This window comes from Oncorhynchus gorbuscha, linkage group LG24, assembly GCF_021184085.1.
Source record: "Oncorhynchus gorbuscha isolate QuinsamMale2020 ecotype Even-year linkage group LG24, OgorEven_v1.0, whole genome shotgun sequence".
NCBI lineage: Eukaryota > Metazoa > Chordata > Actinopteri > Salmoniformes > Salmonidae > Oncorhynchus > Oncorhynchus gorbuscha.
In genome coordinates, this window is record NC_060196.1 from 42,241,272 (window position 1) to 42,264,461 (window position 23,190).

At 45.7% G+C, this 23,190-nt stretch overlaps 1 protein-coding gene across 2 annotated transcripts in view; it reads left to right on the top strand.

Annotated features, from left to right (window-relative positions):
* The window catches only part of LOC124012586 (growth factor receptor-bound protein 10-like), a 60,069-nt gene that overhangs the window by 24,135 nt on the left and 12,744 nt on the right, over window positions 1-23,190 (top strand). The window contains exons 1-3 of one of the 2 annotated variants that reach the window (XM_046326361.1): window positions 18,418-18,634; window positions 21,666-21,822; window positions 23,184-23,190. The exon at window positions 23,184-23,190 is cut by the window's right edge and continues 109 nt beyond it. In XM_046326361.1, the coding sequence (XP_046182317.1) occupies window positions 18,590-18,634; window positions 21,666-21,822; window positions 23,184-23,190 (209 nt within the window). In that variant the 5' untranslated portion in view covers window positions 18,418-18,589. Of the gene's footprint in view, window positions 1-18,417; window positions 18,635-21,665; window positions 21,823-23,183 lie in introns of those variants that run through there. The other variant, XM_046326360.1, reaches the window with a different exon arrangement.

Consider the following 23,190-nt stretch of genomic DNA (forward strand, 5'->3'; position numbering starts at 1 on the left):
AATTTTAGCAAATTTAATAAAATACATTTTTTAAAGAAATACCTTATTTCTGTAAGTATTCAGATCCTTTGCTATGAGACTTGAAATTGTGTTAAGGTGCATACTGTTTCCATTGATCATCCTTGATATTTATGTAATTTATATAACTTATAACTTGAGTTCACCTGTGGTAAATTCAATTGATTTGACATTATTTGTAAAGGTACGCACCTGACTATATAAGATCCCACATTTTGACAGTACATGTCGGAGCAAAAACCAAGCCATGAGGTTGAAGGAATTGTACGTAGAGCTCGAGACAGGATTGGGGGAAGGGTACCAAAACATTTTCTGCAGCATTGAAGGTCTCCAAAAACACAGTGACCTCCATCATTTGGAACAACCAAGGCTCTTACTAGAGCTAGCCGCCCGGCCAAACTGAGCAATCGGGGAAGAAGGGCATTGGTCAGGGAGGTGACCGAGAACCCGATGGTCACTCTGACAGTGCTCCAGCGTTCCACTGTGGAGATGTTTGTCCTTCTGGAAGATTCTCCCATCTCTGCCGCACCACCAATCAGGCCTTTATGGTAGAGTAGCCAGACGGAAGCCACCCCTCAGTAAAAGGCACCTGCCCACTTGTAGTTTTCCAAAGGGCACCTAAAGGACTCTGACTCTTAGAAACAAGATTCTCTCGTCTGATGAAACCAAGAATGAACTCTTTGGCCTAAATGACAAGCGTCATGTCTGGAGGAAATCTGGCACCATCCCTATGGTGAAGCATGGTGGTGGCAGCATCATGCTGTGGGGATGTTTTTCAGCGGCTGGGACACTAGTCAGGATCGAGGGAAAGAGGAACGGAGCAAAGTACAGAGAGATCCTTGAAGAACACCTGCTCCAGAGTTCTCAGGTCCTCAGACTGGGGTGAAGGTTCACCTTCCAACAGGACAAAGACCCTAAGTACTCAGCCAAAACAACGCAGCAGTGGCTTCGTGACAAGTCTGAATGTGAATGTCCTTGAGTAGCCCAGCTGGAGCCTGGACTTGAACCTGATCGAACATCTCTGGAGAGGCCTGAAAATATATGTGCAGAAACACTCCCCATCCAACCTGACAGATCTTGGATCTGCAGAGAAGAATGAGAGAAACCATTTCAGAATAAGGCTGTAATGTAACAAAATTTGGAAAAATCAAGGGGTCTGAATACTTTCCGATAGAACAGTATTTGGGGCTGATTCACCACCTGAGTAAGTGGAAACTCAAACATATTAGCGAGATTGCTAACGCTAAATTTAATACCACTCATAGTAGCCATGTATTATTCTAAAAGTTAATTTAATTTCCAGTTGTAGCATACTGTTCAATGAGGCCATTCACTCGCAATGGCCAATATGCTTTTCGCGCACTCCATATCTGAAAGCCAGATCAAATATCTTTGTAAAATATTTGCTGTTGAGTTTAGAATTGAGAGCTGAGACATTAAACGTATACCTTCAGAAAGCTGAGGCAAACAGACCCTTTCATTACAGCATTCATGAGGATAATGAATATAGCCTTCAAAACTCAACTCTGGACCTCGAAGCCAGTTCCATTGTTCCCCTCTAATCAGGGACTGATTTAGACCTGGGACACCAGGTGGGTGCAATTAATTATCAAGTAGAACAGAAAACCAGCAGGCTCCGGAGGTGAATGAATGTGCAGCCTGCACTGATGTGACCAATATATTTCTTAACTCACACAACCAAGTCTAATGTGGTTGTGTGAAATGTGGCTACATGGTCACAGTTTGGAGACCTGCCTTGTAAGCTTTTCACAATAGGCATACTCTAACTTTTAATTTTACTTCAATTTAAAAGGCCTTCGTCCTCACAATCAACAGTAGCCTAGGCCAAAGCTCCTCTCTTGCTTTCTCTCTCTCTCTCTTCAGTAGCAGGGCAGCCGCTGACACACACACACACACACACACACACACACACACACACACACACACACAGAGTGTTCTAGGGCTACAGGATGCTTGGTGTCCCTCTTCCTGGAGATGTTGCTGGGAACCTCTCAGTATCTGGGCTGTGTGAGCCCTGCCTATCCGTCCGGTGTTCCGGCTTCTCCGACAGCATCTGGGAAAGACAGACGCTCATTTCCCGTTCACACGCTTCCACCCCAGCTCGGAGCGTCACGGCTGTGTGAGTGTGAGAGAGTTTGTCAGAGTCCAGACTTTCCTTCCCCCAGTGTGTGTTATTCAGAGTCCCAGTCACGGGCACACACTGCTCCTTCTAAGCTACAGGACTGTATCGCTAGTACAGACAGGAACATGTTCTGGGATTCATGCGATAACATTAAGGAGTTTACCACATCAGTCACCGGCTTCATTAATGAATCTATTGTCCCTCTAACCGCTCTGACATCAATGCAATTGAAAATCACATCCAACACTTATCATAACAGTATCATGCATTTAAAACTCATCTCACTGTGATCCATCATAAAGTTGAAACTGAGTGGAAAACATGGTCCTTGTGGATGTTGTTTCAAAGCCAAAGAAAATGGACAGCTCTTTCTAAGGTGATGCTAAAAATGTAACCTACGCATATTAGAGCTTATGTATACGCATAGGCCTATAGGCTTGACCTTCATATCTTAAAGAAATGACCAGTTGTTTCTCTTTGCTTGTTTGAGCTCTTCTTGTCATAATATTGACTTGGTATTTTACCAAATAGGGCTATCTTCTGTATACCACCCCTACCTTGTCACAACACAACTGATTGGCTCAAACGCATTAAGAGGGAAAAATATTACACAAATTAACAAGGCCCATCTGTTAATTGAAATGAGTTCCAGGTGACTCCTCATGAAGCTGGTTGAGAGAATGCCAAGAGTGTGCAAAGTTGTCATCAAGGCAAAGGGTGGCTACTTTGAAGTATCTCATGTAAAATATATATTTTTTATTTGTATAACACTTTTTTGGTTACTACATGATTCCATATGTGATGTTTCATAGTTTTGATGTCTTCTATTATTCTACCATGTAGAAAATAGTACAAATAAAGAAACCCTGGAATGAGTAGGTGTGTCCAAACTTTGTTCTTTATAAGCCCAGACATTTCTATATGCAATCCTGTTTGAAAGCAGAGTTTTGATGGTTGCCACTGAAAAGAGGAGGATTCCAGGTGCTACTATATTTATTTCTCAGCTGCTACAATTAAGCACATGATCCACTATAAAACTGGAACAGCCTGCCTGGCAGGATTGAAAATCAAACTGCGGCCACAATTTGCTATTAGTCCATAGGGATGACATCTTTTTCTCGCTTCCCCTGTTCCCACCCATTTGATAATGGGCCATTCTAAATCGGAACAAATTGTACATACTAGTAAAGACGAGATTAAGTTGCGAATAGTCAATTAAAGTACGACCACTTGAGTGAACTGTGCAACCTGAGACGAGGAATGGAGCCCAAGCTTCATTTAATTTTTTTCAACGGCTTGTGTTGATGGAGATGCTAAACGTGTTTATGTTAATTAACAGTAAATTACCATGAGACCAGCAAGTTTTGGCATGAAAATAACCAGCTAACAAAATGTCATAACTGCCACAGCCCTACGTATGTGCATGTCTCAACCAGAAGCCATGAATTATAGGCAACATCTGCACTGAGCTAAAGGCTAGAGCTGCCACTTTCCAAATGCGGGAAACTAATCCGGATGCATATAATAAGTCCCACTACAACCTCTAAAACTTCAAACAGGCAAAGCATCAATACCGGACTAATACCTAATCCTACTATGCCAACTCTGATGCATGTCGGATGTGGCAGGGCTTTCAAACTATCATGGATTACAAAGGGAAACCCAACCGCGAGCCTCTGTGACACCAGGCGAGCTAAATGCCTTCTATGCTCGCTTCAAGGCAAGTAACACTGAACCATGCATGAGAGCACTGGCTGTTCCGGACGACTGTGTGATCTCATTCTCCGTAGTCAATGTGAGTAAGACCTTTAAACAAGTTTACATTCGCAAGGCCACAGGGCCAGATGGATTACCAGGACGCGTACTCCTAGCATGCGCTGACCAGCTGGCAAGTGTTTCACTGACATTTTCAACCTCTCCCTGACCCAGTCTGTAATACCTACATGTTACAAGCAGCCCAGCATAGTCCCTGTGCCCAAAAATGCCATTGTAACTAAATGACTATCACCCAATAGCACTCATATCTTTAGCCATGAAATGCCTCGAAAAGCTGGACATGACTTACATCAACACCATCGCAGATGCACTAGACCGACTCCAATTCGCATACCACACCAACAGATCCAAAGATGATGCAATCTCCATTGCACTCCACACTGCCCTCTCCCACCTGGACAAGAGGAACACCTATGTGAGACTGCTATTCATTGACTACAGCTCAGCCTTCAACACCCTTGTGCCCTCCAAGCTCATCACTAAACTAAGGAACATGGGACTGAACACCTCCCTCTGCAACTGGATCCTGGACTTTCCTGACAGGCCACCCCCATTGGTTAGGGTAGAAAACACATCTGCCATGCTGACCCTCAACACAGGGGCCCCTCAGGGGTGCGTGCTTAGTCCCCTCCTGTACCCCCTGTTCACCCATGACTGCGTAGCCACATGACTCCAACACCATTCTTAAGTTTGCTGACGACACGATGGTGGTAGGCCTGGTCACCGACAACGATGAGACAGCCTATAGGGAGGGCAGAGACCTGGCATTGTGGTGCCAGGACAGCAACCTCTCCCTCAACATCAGCAAAACAAATGAGCTGATGTTGGACTACAGGAAACGGAGGGCTGAGTACGCCCCCATTCACATCAGGGCTGTAGAGGAGGGCGTTGAGAGTTCCTCTGTGTCCACATCACTAAGGATCTATCATGGTCCACAAACACACACAATGAAGTCGTGAAAAGTGCACAAAATTTCCGCTTCCCCCGCAGGAGGTTGAAAAGATTTGGCATGGGCCCTCAGAGCTTTTAAAAGTTTTACAGGTGCAACATTAAGAGCATCTTTATTGGCTTCATCACTGCTTTGTTTGGCACCTGCTTGGCATCCGACCGTAAGGCGCTACAAAGGTTACTGCCTACGGCCCAGTACATCACTGTGGCCAAGCTTCCTGCCATGCAGGACCTCTCTACCAGGCGGTGTCAGAGGAAGTTCCTAAAAAGGGTCAAAGACTCCAGCCACCCAATTCATAGACTGTTCTCTCTACTACTGCACGCCAAGCAGTACCGATGCACCAAATCTGGAACCAACAGGACCCTCAACAGCTTCTACCCCCAAGCCATAAGCTAAATAGTTAGTGCGGGTAGCTATTTGGTTAACAATTTTGCTGTTTATTATCTATCCTGTTTCCTAGTCTTTATCCCTAACTATATGTGCATATCTACCTCAGTTACCTTGTACCCCTGCACATCGACTCGGTATGGATACCCTGGGTATATAGCCAAGTTATCGTTATTCATTGTGTATTTATTAATTGTATTATTACATGTTATTACTTTTATTTCTCTATTTTCTTTCTCTCTGCATTGTTGCGAATGGCCCATAAGTAAGCATTTCACTGTTAGTCTACACCTGTTGTATACAACCTTATTTATACCTACACACCAAGGTCAAAAGTTATTTATACATGTTACTGACTTCTTCCCACACACAAACACAGGGTCTTACCAGATGGCATAGCCTCCACAACAATGCAGACAGTCTCAGACATGCCTTGTGGAAAGAGAGGGAGTTAGCCTACCATTTAAAAAATATATGTTTAGGCCTACCTGGTCTAAAAAGCAAGGGAAATACTATCACTAGAGTCCACTTTTCTAGACGAGAGCATACATTACATAAGAAGAGAGGGGGTAAATATGAGAAATGAGATCACTGCACACCGTTGTAAATACAACTCATGTTTCTGTTGATTTATTTTCCCTTTGGTACTTCAACAATTTGCACATTATTACAACACTGCACATAATATAACATTTGAAATGTCTCTATTTTGAAACATTTCTCAGTGTAATGTTTACTGTTCATTTCTGATTGTTTATTTCACTTTTGTTTTATCTATTTCACTTGCTTTGGCAACATGTGTTTCCCATGCTAATAAAGCCATGTGAATTCGAGCGAGTCAGTGTGTTTGTGTACTTAGTTTTCACTGGCACTGTTTTTCAGATCATCTTTTCTGTAAAATCGTTTAAACTTTCACATTTTCAGATCAATTTCAAATCATACAGTCTTTCTGTGTGTCAGTATCTATGTAATTTCCACTCCATCCCTCTATATCTTAGTTGCTGTATGATTTGAAATTGATCTGATCTGAAAATGTGAAAGTTTAAACGTTCTGACCTGTTACAGTCAAAATGTTGGACACCTACTCATTCAAGGGTTTTTATTTGTACAATATTCTACATAGTTTTGATGTCTTTGCTATTATTCTACCTATGGAATCATGTAGTAACCAAGAAAGTGTTAAACATATCAAAATATATTTGAGATTCTACAAAGTAGCCACCCATTGCCTTGATGATTGGTACACTCTTGGCATTCTCTCAACCAGCTTCATGGTAGTCATGCCTTGTTAATTTGTGGTATTTATTTCCTTTTAATATGTTTGAGCCAATCAGTTGTGTTGTGACAAGGTAGGGGTGGTATACAGAAGTTGGACCAAGTCCATATTTTGACAAGAAAAGCTCAAATAATCAGAAAAACAGCAGTCCATCATGACTTTAAGACATGAATGTCAGTCAATCTGGAACATTTCAAGAACTTTGAAAGTTTCTTAAAGTGCAGTCGCAAAAACCGATAAGCTCTATGATGAAACTGGCTCTCATGAGGACTGCCACAGGAAAATAAGACCCAGAGTTACCTCTGCTGCAGAGGATAAGTTCATTAGAGTAACCAGCCTCAGATTGCAGCCCAAATAAATGCATGAACTCTTCAGAGGAGACTACGTGAATCAGGCCTTCATGGTCGAACTGCTGTAAAGAAACCTCTACTGAAGGACACCAATAAGAAGAAGAGACTTGCTTGGGACAAGAAACAGGAGCAATGGACATTAGACAGGTGGAAATCTGTCCTTTGGTCTGATGAATCCAAATTTGAGATTTTTGGTTCCAACAGCCGTGTCTTTGTGAGACACAGAGTAGGTGAACAGATCTCCACATGTGTGATTCCCACCGTGAAGCATGGAGGAGGTGGTGTGGGGTGCTTTGCTGGTGAAACTGTCGGTGAATCTATTTAGAATTCAAGGCACTCTTAGCCAGCGTGGCTACCACAGCATTCTGCAGCGATACGCCATCCCTTCTGGTTTGCACTTAGTGGGACTGTCATTTATTTTTCAACAGGACAATGACCGAACACACACCTCCAGGCTGTGTAAGGGCTATTTGACCAAGAAGGAGAGTGGTGGTGTACTGCCTCCGATGACCTGGCCTCCACAATCACCTGACCTCAACCCAATTCAAATGATTTGGGATGAGTTGGACTGCAGTGAAGGAAAAGCAGCCAACAGGTGCTCAGCATATGTGGGAACTCCTTCAAGACTGTTGGAAAAGCATTCTAGGTGAACCTGGTTGAGATAATGCCAAGCATGTGCAAGCTGTCATCAAGGCAATAATAATAATAATTTTGATTTGTTTAACACTTTTTTGGTTACTACATGATTCCATACGTGTTATTTCATAGTTTTGATGTCTTCATGCTTATTCTACAATGTAGAAAATAGTAAAAATGAAAAACCCTTGAATGAGAAGGTGCGTCCAAACTTTTGACTCGTACTGTAAGCCATGTTCTCATAGACCTCAGCTTTAGACGCTTTTAGTAAGGACACGTGAAGTCGAGTGTGTGTGGGTGCATGCGCAACTGGCTCTCACAGTCTCACATCCTAATTAGACGTTCATCCATGTTTCTTAAACATCAAATTTGTAAGTATTTAAGGTTAAGTTTCGGCATTAAATCTCAAAAATAACATCGCTGGATTTGAACTTGCAACCTTTGGAATCAGAGGCATAAGGTAGACGGTAACAGCACTCACTGTTGTCCCTAGTGGCCAGTTTCCACCTCATCTCCCAACGTCCATAGACATGGATGGACGTCAAATACTGACTTGTATCACAGGTGACCTGGCTGGCGTGTGTGTGAGAAGGCAGTTTCCCAGACAATGGGAATGGCCAGTCTTACACAAGTCTCAGTCAGGCCCTCCGGGTTAGCTGCCCTCACCACTGCTGTCTCATTGGCTTGGTTTACTTTGGCATCTGTGTGCGTGTGTGTGATTGATTGAGTCAGTCCATCTGTAATGTAATTCTTGCTTTTAAATGAGCCCAGAGACACAATTCTTTTTTAGAACATCAAGTAAAAATGTGGACGACTGTTTCTGTAACCCTTGGCTTCAATCTCTCGCTCCCTCCCTCTTCCCCTTACTACATGTAAAGGTTCTATGATAAAGGCCATAAGATCATTGAGTGTGTTTTCCTTATTACTTAACATCATCTATGTGTTTCGCTCTACTTCCCTGAAACCAATAGAGGCTGAAAAACCTTTGAAAACAAACATGTAAAAACAGTTCTGTTTTTCCTTCAAGGGGGGAATCTATTATCTGTTTATCTGTTAGAGAGCCTGAGTCATGATAAGGGGGTAGACCACAGCGTGTGTGTGGTTAAGACAAGGTTAGTTAAGTGGTAAATTGAATTTGAGGCTGAACTGTGGCCTCTAATCAAGTTCAGACCACGAGTGTGTGAGCGAGCGTCTCGGTGTGACACACACACACTGACCCAGACTAACAACCATATAATTCTGCCTGCTCATAATGTCTAGACGCTTCGCTTCCATCTCTCTCTCCATGACATGGTCAGATATCTGAGATGGAGAGCGGGAAGAGGTGTGAGGAAGTCCGAGTGAGAAGGAAGGAGCCAGGAGTGTCGGGGAGAGGTGTGAGGAAGTCCAAGTGAGAAGGAAGGAGCCAGGAGGGTCGGGGAGAGGTGTGAGGGAGTCCGAGTGAGAAGGAAGGAGCCAGGAGGGTCGGGGAGAGGTGTGAGGAAGTCCAAGTGAGAAGGAAGGAGCCAGCAGGGTCGGGGAGAGGTGTGAGGAAGTCCGAGTGAGAAGGAAGGAGCCAGGAGGGTCGGGGAGAGGTGTGAGGAAGTCCGAGTGAGAAGGAAGGAGCCAGGAGGGTCGGGGAGAGGTGTGAGGAAGTCCGAGTGAGAAGGAAGGAGCCAGGAGGGTCGGGGAGAGGTGTGAAGAAGTCCGAGTGAGAAGGAAGGAGCCAGGAGGGTCGGGGAGAGGTGTGAGGAAGTCCAAGTGAGAAGGAAGGAGCCAGGAGGGTCGGGGAGAGGTGTGAGGAAGTCCGAGTGAGAAGGAAGGAGCCAGGAGGGTCGGGGAGAGGTGTGAGGAAGTCCAAGTGAGAAGGAAGGAGCCAGGAGGGTCGGGGAGGAAAGGGGATTGATGGAAGGGATGAGGATGTTAATAGTTAAGATGTAATGTGAATGAAGAGTTTTACTGACACACACACACAGATATTAATCTCTGTGGATGTAACCTATGACAACGTACAGCTCTCTCTCTCTTGCTGTGGGGCTACTTACATAACATTTTATGTTCTGTGTGTGCGTGAATGCTTGCATGTATGTCTGTGTGTGTGTGTTCTCATGCAGGCTGTATTAGGGGCCAGCTGGCATGCAGCGATCCACATATGAGGCTGATTATGACTCAGTACTACATTACATTACAGACATTCTTCTTTCTTTCTGTCTCTCATTCTGCCTCTCGCTCTTTCTATCTTTCTGTCTCTCATTCTGCCTCTCTCTCTTTCTATCTTTCTGTCTCTCATTCTGCCTCTCTCTCTCTTTCTATCTTTCTGTCTCTCATTCTGCCTCTCTCTCTTTCTATCTTTCTGTCTCTCATTCTGCCTCTCTCTCTTTCTATCTTTCTGTCTCTCATTCTGCCTCTCTCTCTTTCTATCTTTCTGTCTCTCATTCTGCCTCTCTCTCTCTTTCTATCTTTCTGTCTCTCATTCTGCCTCTCTCTCTTTCTATCTTTCTGTCTCTCATTCTGCCTCTCGCTCTCTTTCTATCTTTCTGTCTCTCATTCTGCCTCTCGCTCTCTTTCTATCTTTCTGTCTCTCATTCTGCCTCGCTCTCTTTCTATCTTTCTGTCTCTCATTCTGCCTCGCTCTCTTTCTATCTTTCTGTCTCTCATTCTGCCTCTCTCTCTTTCTATCTTTCTGTCTCTCATTCTGCCTCTCGCTCTCTTTCTATCTTTCTGTCTCTCATTCTGCCTCGCTCTCTTTCTATCTTTCTGTCTCTCATTCTGCCTCTCTCTTTCTATCTTTCTGTCTCTCATTCTGCCTCTCACTCTTTCTATCTTTCTGTCTCTCATTCTGCCTCTCTCTCTTTCTATCTTTCTGTCTCTCATTCTGCCTCTCTCTCTTTCTATCTTTCTGTCTCTCATTCTGCCTCTCGCTCTTTCTATCTTTCTGTCTCTCATTCTGCCTCTCTCTCTTTCTATCTTTCTGTCTCTCATTCTGCCTCTCTCTCTCTTTCTATCTTTCTGTCTCTCATTCTGCCTCTCTCTCTCTTTCTATCTTTCTGTCTCTCATTCTGCCTCTCTCTCTTTCTATCTTTCTGTCTCTCATTCTGCCTCTCTCTTTCTATCTTTCTGTCTCTCATTCTGCCTCTCACTCTTTCTATCTTTCTGTCTCTCATTCTGCCTCTCTCTCTTTCTATCTTTCTGTCTCTCATTCTGCCTCTCTCTCTTTCTATCTTTCTGTCTCTCATTCTGCCTCTCTCTCTTTCTATCTTTCTGTCTCTCATTCTGCCTCTCTCTCTTTCTATCTTTCTGTCTCTCATTCTGCCTCTCTCTCTTTCTATCTTTCTGTCTCTCATTCTGTCTCTCTCTCTCTCTTTCTATCTTTCTGTCTCTCATTCTGCCTCTCTCTCTTTCTATCTTTCTGTCTCTCATTCTGCCTCTCTCTCTTTCTATCTTTCTGTCTCTCATTCTGCCCTCTCTCTCTTTCTATCTTTCTGTCTCTCATTCTGCCTCTCGCTCTCTTTCTATCTTTCTGTCTCTCATTCTTCTCTCTTTCTATCTTTCTGTCTCTCATTCTGCCTCTCGCTCTCTTTCTATCTTTCTGTCTCTCATTCTGCCTCGCTCTCTTTCTATCTTTCTGTCTCTCATTCTCTGCTCTCTTTCTATCTTTCTGTCTCTCATTCTGCTCTCTCTCTCTTTCTATCTTTCTGTCTCTCATTCTGCCTCTCTCTCTTTCTATCTTTCTGTCTCTCATTCTGCCTCTCTCTCTTTCTATCTTTCTGTCTCTCATTCTGCCTCTCTCTCTTTCTATCTTTCTGTCTCTCATTCTGCCTCTCGCTCTCTTTCTATCTTTCTGTCTCTCATTTCTGCTCTCTTTCTATCTTTCTGTCTCTCATTCTGCTCTCTCTCTTTCTATCTTTCTGTCTCTCATTCTGCCTCTCTCTCTTTCTATCTTTCTGTCTCTCATTCTGCCTCTCTCTCTCTTTCTATCTTTCTGTCTCTCATTCTGCCTCTCTCTCTCTTTCTATCTTTCTGTCTCTCATTCTGCCTCTCTCTCTTTCTATCTTTCTGTCTCTCATTCTGCCTCTCTCTCTCTTTCTATCTTTCTGTCTCTCATTCTGCCTCTCTCTCTCTTTCTATCTTTCTGTCTCTCATTCTGCCTCTCTCTCTTTCTATCTTTCTGTCTCTCATTCTGCCTCTCTCTCTTTCTATCTTTCTGTCTCTCATTCTGCCTCTCTCGCTCTTTCTATCTTTCTGTCTCTCATTCTGCCTCTCGCTCTTTCTATCTTTCTGTCTCTCATTCTGCCTCTCTCTCTCTTTCTATCTTTCTGTCTCTCATTCTGCCTCTCTCTCTTTCTATCTTTCTGTCTCTCATTCTGCCTCTCTCTCTCTTTCTATCTTTCTGTCTCTCATTCTGCCTCTCTCTCTTTCTATCTTTCTGTCTCTCATTCTGCCTCTCTCTTTCTATCTTTCTGTCTCTCATTCTGCCTCTCTCTTTCTATCTTTCTGTCTCTCATTCTGCCTCTCACTCTTTCTATCTTTCTGTCTCTCATTCTGCCTCTCTCTCTTTCTATCTTTCTGTCTCTCATTCTGCCTCTCACTCTTTCTATCTTTCTGTCTCTCATTCTGCCTCTCTCTCTTTCTATCTTTCTGTCTCTCATTCTGCCTCTCTCTCTTTCTATCTTTCTGTCTCTCATTCTGCCTCTCTCTCTCTTTCTATCTTTCTGTCTCTCATTCTGCCTCTCTCTCTTTCTATCTTTCTGTCTCTCATTCTGCCTCTCTCTTTCTATCTTTCTGTCTCTCATTCTGCCTCTCTCTCTTTCTATCTTTCTGTCTCTCATTCTGCCTCTCTCTCTTTCTATCTTTCTGTCTCTCATTCTGCCTCTCTCTCTTTCTATCTTTCTGTCTCTCATTCTGCCTCTCTCTCTCTTTCTATCTTTCTGTCTCTCATTCTGCCTCTCTCTCTCTTTCTATCTTTCTGTCTCTCATTCTGCCTCTCTCTCTTTCTATCTTTCTGTCTCTCATTCTGCCTCTCTCTCTTTCTATCTTTCTGTCCCTCTGTTTTAGTGCTGAGAGATTAACAAAATGTTTTGTTTGTTTTTTTGAACAACCAATTGATCAAAGTCTGTGGCGGTTCTCGTAAGAGACAGTTTCATCACAGCGCTTGATGGTTTTTGCAACTGCTCTTGAAGAAACTTTCGAAATTCTTGAAATGTTCAGTATTGACTGACATTCATGTCTTAAAGTAATGATGGACTGTAATTTATCTTTGCTTATTTAGCTGTTCTTGCCATAATATGGACTTGGTCTTTTACCAAATAGGTCTATATTCTGTATACCAACCCTACCTTGTCACAACACAACTGATTGGCTCAAACGCATTAAGAAGGAAATAAATTCCACAAATTAACTTTTAACAAGGCACACATGCTAATTGAAACTCATTCCAGGTGACTACCTCATGAAGCTGGTTGAGAGAATGCCAAGAGTGTGCAAAGTTGTCATCGGGCAAAGGGTGGCTACTTCGAAGAACCTACAAATTGTAATATATTTTTATTTTGCAGTCTTTTGGTTACTACATGATTCCATGTGTTATTTCATAGTTTTGATGTCTTCACTGTTATTCTACAATGTAGAAAATAGTACAAAAAAAAACCTTGAATGAGTAGGTGTGTCAACTTCTGACTGGTTATGTATTTATGTATTTATTTATTTAATCCCAGACAGATAAACACTTAACAGCCTATCAACCGCACGGCGGCGTCCGCATGGTCCTAAAGCACACCGATGCCTCCGTTTTTATCACATTCCAATGATAAAACTGGAGCGTACAAAAATGCTATATCAGAATGTGGTGGGGACATGTCCCCAGTGAAAGTTGCGCCCCTGGTTTGAGAGGAGGGGGAGAGCGGCTGTGAGGCTGACTCACCATCCCTCTGCTGAGAAAAGGGGACACTGTCTTCCAGCTGATGGTGAAATTCAGTTCGCATTATTATAATAACTGCATTATTTCTGTCTCATGCACCAATTCATTGTGTTAATCTGGTGTCCAGATAAAGTGAAATATTACTTGATATAAAAAAAGGGACAAGCTGCTAATAATAACGCAATCTAGCTTATTGTAACTCTTTGCTATATCTATTCATTATAGCTGCAGTGCTGGTTGTCTTGCATTTTATGGCTTCTAGAAGTGTTGACCGTTTTGTTTTGACAGTGCTGAATAACAACTTTAAACATGAACGTATTCATTGAGTCTCTCTCTAGTCAGGGTTTTAAACGTTTTTAAATCTCACGGTATCAACTTTGCTGTGCGCTCAAGGCTTCTTTTTCCTGTATAGGCTCAAGGAAACAGTGCAGAAACTGTGATCTGAGCTATCTGATTGACCGACTATTTTTGAACCGACCTCAAAGCACTAATTGTAACGGTTCTCTTGTGGTGAAGGAGAGTCGGACCAAAATGCAGCGTGATTATTCATGACATTTTTTAATGAAGGAAAAACTATACATACAGAAACTACAAAAATAATGAAATGAAATAATGAAAACCGAAACAGCCCAATCTGGTGCAAACGCAAAGACAGGAACAATCACCCACGAAACACTCACAGAATATGGCTGCCTAAATATGGTTCCCAATCAGAGACAACGATAATCACCTGACTCTGATTGAGAACCGCCTGAGGCAGCCATAGACTATGTAGACACCCCACAAAACCCCAAGACAAAAACACACCACAATAACCCATGTCACACCCTGGCCTGACCGAAATAAATGAAGAATAAACATAATATATTTCGACCAGGGCGTGACAGAAACCCCCCCCCCCCCTAAGGTGCGGACTCCCGGACACACATCAAAACAATAGGGAGGGTCCGGTTGGGCGTCTGTCCATGGTGGCGGCTCCGGCTCCGGCCCCCACTCTATTAATGTCTTAGTCCCCTCTCCTCGCGTCCTAGGATAGTCCACCCTCGCCGCCAACCATGGCCTAGTAGTCCTCACCCGGAACCCCACTGGACTGAGGGTCACCTCGAGACTGAGGGGCAGCTCGGGACTGAGGGGCAGCTCGGGACTGAGGGGCAGCTCGGGACTGAGGGGCAGCTCGGGACTGAGGGGCAGCTCGGGACAGAGGGACAGCTCGGGACTGAGGGACCGGGACAGAGGGGCAGCTCGGGACCGAGGGGCAGCTCGGGACCGAGGGGCAGCTCGGGACCGAGGGGCAGGGACCGAGGGGCAGCTCGGGACCGAGGGGCAGGGGACCGAGGGCAGCTCGGGACCGACCGGGACCGAGGGGCAGGGGACCGAGGGGCAGCTCGGGACCGGGACCGGGACCGAGGGGCAAGCTCGGGACCGAGGGGAGCCGGGACCGAGGGCAGCTCGGGACCGAGGGGCAAGCTCGGGACCGAGGGGCAGCTCGGGACCGAGGGGCAAGCTCGGGACCGAGGGGCAGCTCGGGACCGAGGGGCAAGCTCGGGACCGAGGGGAAGCTCAGGGGCACTCGGGACCGAGGGGAAGCTCAGCACTGAGGGGAAGCTCAGGCAGGTAGTTGGCTCCGGCATATCCTGGCTGGCTGGCGGATCTGGAAGAGTCTGGTTGACTGGCGGATCTGGAAGTGTCTGGCTGACTGGCAGATCTGGAAGCGTCTGGCTGACTGGCAGATCTGGAAGCGTCTGGCTGACTGGCAGATCTGGAAGAGTCTGGCTGACTGGCAGATCTGGAAGAGTCTGGCTGACTGGCAGATCTGGAAGAGTCTGGCTGACTGGCAGATCTGGAAGAGTCTGGCTGACTGGCAGATCTGGAAGAGTCTGGCTGACTGGCAGATCTGGAAGAGTCTGGCTGACTGGCAGATCTGGAAGATCATGGTTGACTGGCGGATCCTGGCTGACTGGCGGATCTAGCTGCTCTGGCTGCTCCATGCAGACTGGCAGCTCTGGCTGCTCCATGCAGACTGGCAGCTCTGGCTGCTCCATGCAGACTGGCAGCTCTGGCTGCTCCATGCAGACTGGCAGCTCTATGCAGACTGGCAGCTCTGGCTGCTCCATGCAGACTGGCAGCTCTGGCTGCTCCATGCAGACTGGCAGCTCTATGCAGACTGGCAGCTCTGGCTGCTCCATGCAGACTGGCAGCTCTGGCTGCTCCATGCAGACTGGCAGCTCTGGCTGCTCCATGCAAACTGGCAGCTCTGGCTGCTCCATGCAAACCGGCAGCTCTGGCTGCTCCATGCAGACCGGCAGCTCTGGCTGCTCCATGCAAACCGGCAGCTCTGGCTGCTCCATGCAGACCGGCAGCTCTGGCTGCTCCATGCAGACCGGCAGCTCTGGCTGCTCCATGCAGACCGGCAGCTCTGGCTGCTCCATGCAGACTGGCAGCTCTGGCTGCTCCATGCAGACTGGCAGCTCAGGCTGCTTCATGCAGGCTGGCAGCTCTGGCTGCGCTGAACAGGCAGGAGACTCCAGCAGCGCTGTAGAGGAGGAAGGCTCTGGCTGCGCTGAACAGGCAGGAGACTCCAGCAGCGCTGTAGAGGAGGAAGGCTCTGGCTGCGCTGAACAGGCAGGAGACTCCAGCAGCGCTGTAGAGGAGGAAGGCTCTGGCTGCGCTGAACAGGCAGGAGACTCCGGCAGCACAGGAGAGGAGGAAGGTTCTGGCTGCGCTAAACAGGCGGGAGGCTCCGGCAGCGCTGGAGAGGAGAAAGGCTCTGGCAGCGCTAAACAGGCGGGACGCACTGAAGGCCTGGTGCGTGGTGCTGGCACTGGTGGTACTGGACCGAGGACACGCACAGGAAGCCTGGTGCGGGGAGCTGCCACCGGAGGAATGGTGTGTGAAGGTGGCACAGGATGGACCGGACCGTGAAGGCGTACTGGAGAGCCTGAGAGCAGGACTGGCACAGGACGTGCAAGGCTAGGGAGGTGCACAGGAGGCCTGGTGCGTGAGACTGGCACAATCTTCACCAGCCGACTAACACGCACCTCAGGACGAGTATGGAGCGCTGACCCAGGTGCCATCAAATCCCCGAAACGCTCCGTCGGACGAATATCGTACCTAAAGCACCAAACTAGCAACTCCCTCATTACTCTCTCCTCCAATTTCCCCATTAACTACTTCACAGTCTCTGCTTCGCTCACCTCTGACACCGGTTCTGGTCTCCTCCTTGGCTCCTCACGATAAACAGGGAGAGTTGGCTCAGGTCTGACTCCTGACTCTGCCACACTCTCCCTGAGCCCCCCCGCCCCCAATACATTTTTGGGGCTGACTCTCGGTCTTCCGTCTGCGCCGCCATGCCTGCTTCGCCAACTCCATTCTCCGATAACCTGCTTCGCACTGCTCCAGCGAATCCCAGGCGGGCTCCGGCACTCTCTCTGGGTCGACCACCCACCTGTCTATTTCCTCCCAAGTAGTGTAGTCCCGATATTGTTGCTCCTGCTGCCGCTGTTGCTTCTCCTCATACCAGTGCCTCTCAGCTCTCGCCGCCTCCAGTTCTTCTTTGGGGCGGCGATATTCTCCAGGCTGATCCCAGGGTCCTTCTCCGAACAATTCATCCTCCCATGTCCGTTCCTCCTTTCGCTGCTTCTGCTGTCGCTGCCTGTTGACACGCCGCTTGGTCCAGTTGTGGTGGGTGATTCTGTAACGGTTCTCTTATGGTGAAGGAGAGTCGGACCAAAATGCAGAGTGATGATGATTCATGATATTTTTTAATGAAGGAAAAACTATACATACAGAAACTACAAAAATAATGAAATTAAATAATGAAAACCGAAACAGCCCTATCTGGTACAAACACAAAGACAGGAACAATCACCCACGAAACACTCACAGAATATGGCTGCCTAAATATGGTTTCCAATCAGAGACAACGATAATCACCTGACTCTGATTGAGAACCGCCTCAGGCAGCCATAGACGACGTAGACACCCCACAAAACCCCAAGACAAAAACACACCACAATAACCCATGTCACACCCTGGCCTGACCGAAATAAATGAAGAATAAACATAATATATTTTGACCAGGGCGTGACACTAATTGCTCAGCACTAGTCTCATTTATATTGTTATTTACAATTTATACACTTGAATAATTGCTAGATTTTATTCAGTTTAAACTAAAATAATAAATGAATGAATAAATTGATAATAAACTAGAATCTAAATAAATATCAAATGATTTGTCACTCACCGTCTCTCTCCCTCTCTTAATCCCCCCTCCCTCTCTCCACTTTATCTTCCATTTTCTCTCAGCAGAATAGCTGAGCAATCGCCAGTCTCTCTCGCCCCCCCCCCCTCTCCTGTCTGCCAGCCCTTATAGCTGACACGTGATCCCAGTCTAAAACTAAAGAACTCTTTACGGACTCTTCCATTTTAACTAGTGACCAAACTGTTTCTCCCCCACAGCCCCATGAAAGACAACAGACATCTGTTCCTCACACTGCTCCATACCTAACCCTTCATCCCTCCATCTCACACCCATCTGTAGAGGAGAGGAGGGCTGGAATGGAGAGGAGAATAGAGGGGGAGGGAAGAAAACAAAGGGGGAAGGTTGGTCTGATAAGAGAAATTGAAACCGTGAGGCAGCTAGAAAATGTTTGGAGATGCGTGACTATGACTGGGTCTGTGTGTGTGTGTGTGTGTGTGTGTGTGTGTGTGTGTGTGTGTGTGTGTGTGTGTGTGCATGCATTTGTTTGTACGTTGTGTGTGACATGAAGTGAATTCTCTGCACGCATGACGCACACACACAAACACACACACCGCACTAATCCACTGGCTGAGTCTTAGACAGAGGAGCATTCAGGCATTATCCTGCCCAGCATGAGAGGAAGTGCTCTCTCTCTCTCTCTCTCTCTCTCTCTCTCTCTCTCTCTCTCTTTCTTTCCCTCCTCTCTCCTTTTCATTCCCCCTCTCCTCACTCCGTCTCTCTCCCCCACCAATATTCCTTGTTCTATTTCAATGTCCCCTCCATCGCTCCTTCTCCCTCTACCAATCTCGTGTTCACTTTACCTCTCAGTCACTCCCTCTCTTCCCCTCCTTCCCCTATCCCTCCCTCTTTCTCTCACTCCACTCTCTCTGTCTCAGTAAAGTGAGGCTCAGTGTGAAAATGCCATCGTGCTCTCCTGACTGTTGCCTCTTTCAGGCTGTAGAGGTAAGCATGTTTGTGTGTAGTGGGTAGCTTGTGTGTGGGTAGAGTTTGTGTGTGTGGGTAGAGTGTGTGTGTGTGGGTGTAGAACATTAGCGGTGATGACATTCCACATTTAGAAACTTTCTCAAACTTACTACGAGACGCAATAAATACTTTTCTTTTGTTTCCGGCGTCTCCTTTCTAGTGCGTACCCTTTGTGTTCTCTGCTGTCCTGTCTCTGTCCTGTCCTGTAATGGTCAAGACACAGCCCGGGCACTGGGCTGGGACGGTGGAAGGAGGAGGCAGAGAGAGCTGTGGCGTCATTTTTGGTGTCCTGTGAATCTCTGTGTTCTACCGTGAAGTTGTTTCTATTGTCGTGTGATTCTGTGTTCTCCTATGGTGTTTGTAGTGTCGTGTGATTCTGTGTTCTCCTATGGTGTTTGTAGTGTCGTGTGATTCTGTGTTCTCCTATGGTGTTTGTAGTGTCGTGTGATTCTGTGTTCTCCTATGGTGTGTTTGTAGTGTCGTGTGATTCTGTGTTCTCCTATGGTGTTTGTAGTGTCGTGTGATTCTGTGTTCTCCTATGGTGTTTGTAGTGTCGTGTGATTCTGTGTTCTCCTATGGTGTTTGTAGTGTCGTGTGATTCTGTGTTCTCCTATGGTGTTTGTAGTGTCGTGTGATTCTGTGTTCTACTATGGTGTTTGTAGTGTCGTGTGATTCTGTGTTCTACTCTGGACTTGTTTCTAGTGTCGTGTTTTGATGGGTTTGGGGATAAAACTTAATGATGGAAATTTAGGCACATTTTCTGCGGACACACACAACACGCTCACACCCACCCTTACAAGCACACTTCCCTGCTGGGAGGAAGAAGATTAGGATGGAGAGATGGTTAGATAGAGATATCTCTATCAATAGGTTTTGCTCACAGGTGTATGTGTGTATTTGAGTAAATGTGGGTGTGTTTTTGAGGCGTGAATATTTGTGTGTGTGTATATCGTTAAGTGCGTATGTGTATTTTTAAGTGTGAGTACTGTGTATGTTTATGTGAATGTATGTATGTATATTTTCAGGCATATGTTTAGAGTGTATATCTCAGAGGTATATATGTACACTACCGGTCAAAGTTTTAGAACACCTACTCATTCAAGATTTTCTTTATTTTTTTACTATTTTCTACATTGTAGAACAATAGTGAAGACATGAAAACGATGAAATAAAGGGTGGCTAAGTGAAGAATCTCAAATATAAAATATATTTAGATTTGTTTTAACACTTTTTTTTAGTTACTATGATTCCATTTGTGTTATTTCATAGTTTTGATGTCTTGACTATTATTATACAATGTAGAAAAAAATAAAGACGAACCCTTGAATGAGTAGGTGTCCTAAAACTTTTGACTGGTTGTGTGTGTGTGTGTGTGTGTGTGTGTGTGTGTGTGTGTGTGTGTGTGTGTGTGTGTGTGTGTGTGTGTGTGTGTGTGTGTGTGTGTGTGTGTGTGTGTGTGTGTGTGTGTGTGTGTGTGTGTGTGTATCTCAGGCATATTGTTAAATGTGTATGTTCAGGTGCGTATGTGTAATCACGAGTCAACCGTTTTTCTGACGAGAAACGTAGGTCATGGTCATGGTCAGCATTCGAGAATATCCTCATTTACATCAAATTATATTATATTTGTCACTTGTGCCGAATACGACAGGTCATCTTGTGAAATGCGTACTTACAAACCCTTAACCGACAATGTAGTTTTAAGAAAAATAAGAGTGAAGAAAATATTTACTAAATTACCTAAAGTGAAAAAAGTAACGCAATAAAATAACAATAGCGAGGCACAGGGGGTACCGATACCGAGTCAATGTGCTGGGGTACAGGTTAGTAATGAGGCTATGTACAGGGGGTACCGGTACCGAGTCAATGTGCTGGGGTACAGGTTAGTAATGAGGCTATGTACAGGGGGTACCGGTACAGAGTCAATGTGCTGGGGTACAGGTTAGTAATGAGGCTATGTACAGGGGGTACCGGTACCGAGTCAATGTGCTGGGGTACAGGTTAGTCGAGGTCATTGAGGTAATATGTACATGTAGGTAGGGGTAAAGTGACTAATGCATGGATAATAAACAGAGAGTAGCAGGGGGTAGTCGATGTAAATAGTCCGGGTAGCCATTTGATTAGTTGTTCAGCAGTCTTATGGCTTGGGAGTAGAAGCTGTTGAGGAGCCTTTTGGACCTAGACTTGGCGGGCTGGTACTGCCTGCCATGCGATAGCAGAGAGAACAGTCTGTACCACAGGATCCGGATTCAACCATCTGGATAGTACGTAGAACGGATAGTGTGTGTGTGTGTGTGTGTGTGTGTGTGTGTGTGTGTGTGTGTGTGTGTGTGTGTGTGTGTGTGTGTGTGTGTGTGTGTGTGTGTGTGTGTGTGTGTGTGTGTGTGTGTGTGTGTGTGTGTGTGTGTGTGTCAGTCTGAGAAACAGACACACAGTAGGACTAAGTCTAACAGCTCATTTGAGATCAGGACTAGGCTTAACCTGTTTTATTAACATTTCAACTGACTCACAATGGCCGTTATTTAGTCTGGATTATTATGACATGAATATAAGGCAGACAGTCATGCTTATGACAAGTTTTACGATGTGTTATAACTCCACCATAATGCATTATAGTTGCATTGTTAGTTTGAGCTCAGAAGGAAAGTCTTTAGCAGCTCTATATTATATGCCAACTCCCTGGACACAGATTAAGCCTAGTCATATTGAGCATGCTTTTTAGTCCGTGGGCCAGGCTTAACGGTTAACCGGCCCTTCATGTTCCCACTGCTCTTTAAAGTGGCTTGTTTGTAAATGACTGGAAATGTATTTTGTGACCATGAAGAAGACAATATGAAGACAATATTTATCTCTCTCACTGTGTGTGTGTGTGTGTGTGTGTGTGTGTGTGTGTGTGTGTGTGTGTGTGTGTGTGTGTGTGTGTGTGTGTGTGTGTGTGTGTGTGTGTGTGTGTGTGTGTGTGTGTGTGTGTGTGTGTGTGTGTGTGTGTGTGTGTGTGTGTGTGTGTGTGCAGATCATCAAGGTGTACAGTGAGGATGGAGCAGGGAAGGTGGTGGAGGTGCCGGCTGATATGAGGGCTAGAGACGTGTGTCAGCTCCTGGTCTATAAGAGCCACTGTCTGGACGACAACAGCTGGAGCCTGGTGGAGCATCACCCACTACTGGGCCTCGGTGTGTGTGTGTGCAAGCATTGAGTGTGTTAAGGTTGGGGAAGCATATACTGTAGACTAGCTACCTAAAAGCTTCAATCACATAAAATCCACAGTTCTGTTTAACCTTCTGTGACCTTTAGTGTGGTTTTATTGCCTCACCTTTTTAGTGTGGTTTTATTGCCTCACCTTTTTAGTGTGGTTTTATTGCCTCACCTTTTTAGTGTGGTTTTATTGCCTCCCTCTTATTCTCTATCCTGTTTTCCACCAAGCTTTCCTATCTCTACTGACTGTTACTGGAATAGAAGACTGTTTTATACTTGGTAGATCATTGTAATTTCTGGAAAAACTGTATGTGAGAGGAGCACAGAGAAAGGGAAGGGAAGGGGTGGAGAGGGAGAGGGGGAAGGGTGCAGAGGCACGGTGTCAGTATCAGGCCAATGCAGCAAACAAGCCAATCCCAGGGCTGCATTGGTCGAGCCCCCAGACAGCTTAGACAATCAGCTCTGTCCTTCTACTTCAACAGGAAATTCCCCTGCTAGACGCCAGGACAGAGTGGCGTACACACACACACACACACACACACACACACACACACACACACACACACACACACACACACACACACACACACACACACACACACACACACACACACCTTGAGCTCTGTGTTAGCCAGTAGTGAGGCACGGTATGGGCTCAATCCTTTTTGAGCAACTGTGGGTTTTAGCACTGTGTGTGTATGTGTGCGTCCGTCCGACCTGGAACGTGTCAATATGGGGTCTCCAATCAGCTGGAGTCATGTGATCTCAAGATCAAGAGAGCGAGAAAGGAGAACACACACTTCTAGCCTATACATCAAAATTGAGAGCGTTAACAATATGAGGTCTATTACTCTCAATAGTCAACTTCAGCTTTTTATACAAACTACAGTTATTTCTGACTGTGCTTTGACAGGGGGATGAGTTAGAGGGAGGGGAGACAGAGTTAGAGAGGGAGGGAGGGACGGACGGAAGAGGAAAGGAGGGAGAGTGAGAGGCAGAGAAATGGATGAGAAGAAGAGGGCGAGACAAAGGGGGAATGGAGCTGAGAGAGGGAGGGAGGGGATTGGGTGTTAGGGTGAAAGAAGAGGGAGAGGACAGGAGAACTGGGCTCAGCTTCTCTGTCCAATCAAGTAAAATATATGACATCATCCTACTGCAATGCCAAAACCTGCTTCTCTCTCACGCATGCTCACAGCCTACCAATCTCTTCCCTCCTCTCTTTTCCAGTGGCAGTTCAGATACTGGAAACAAGTGTGATAACCAACTGTAACAATGCAAATAAATTGGCTAATGGCTGATCTCTCTATTCTTCCTCCCCTTCTCCCCCTCCCCTCTGCAGAGCGCTA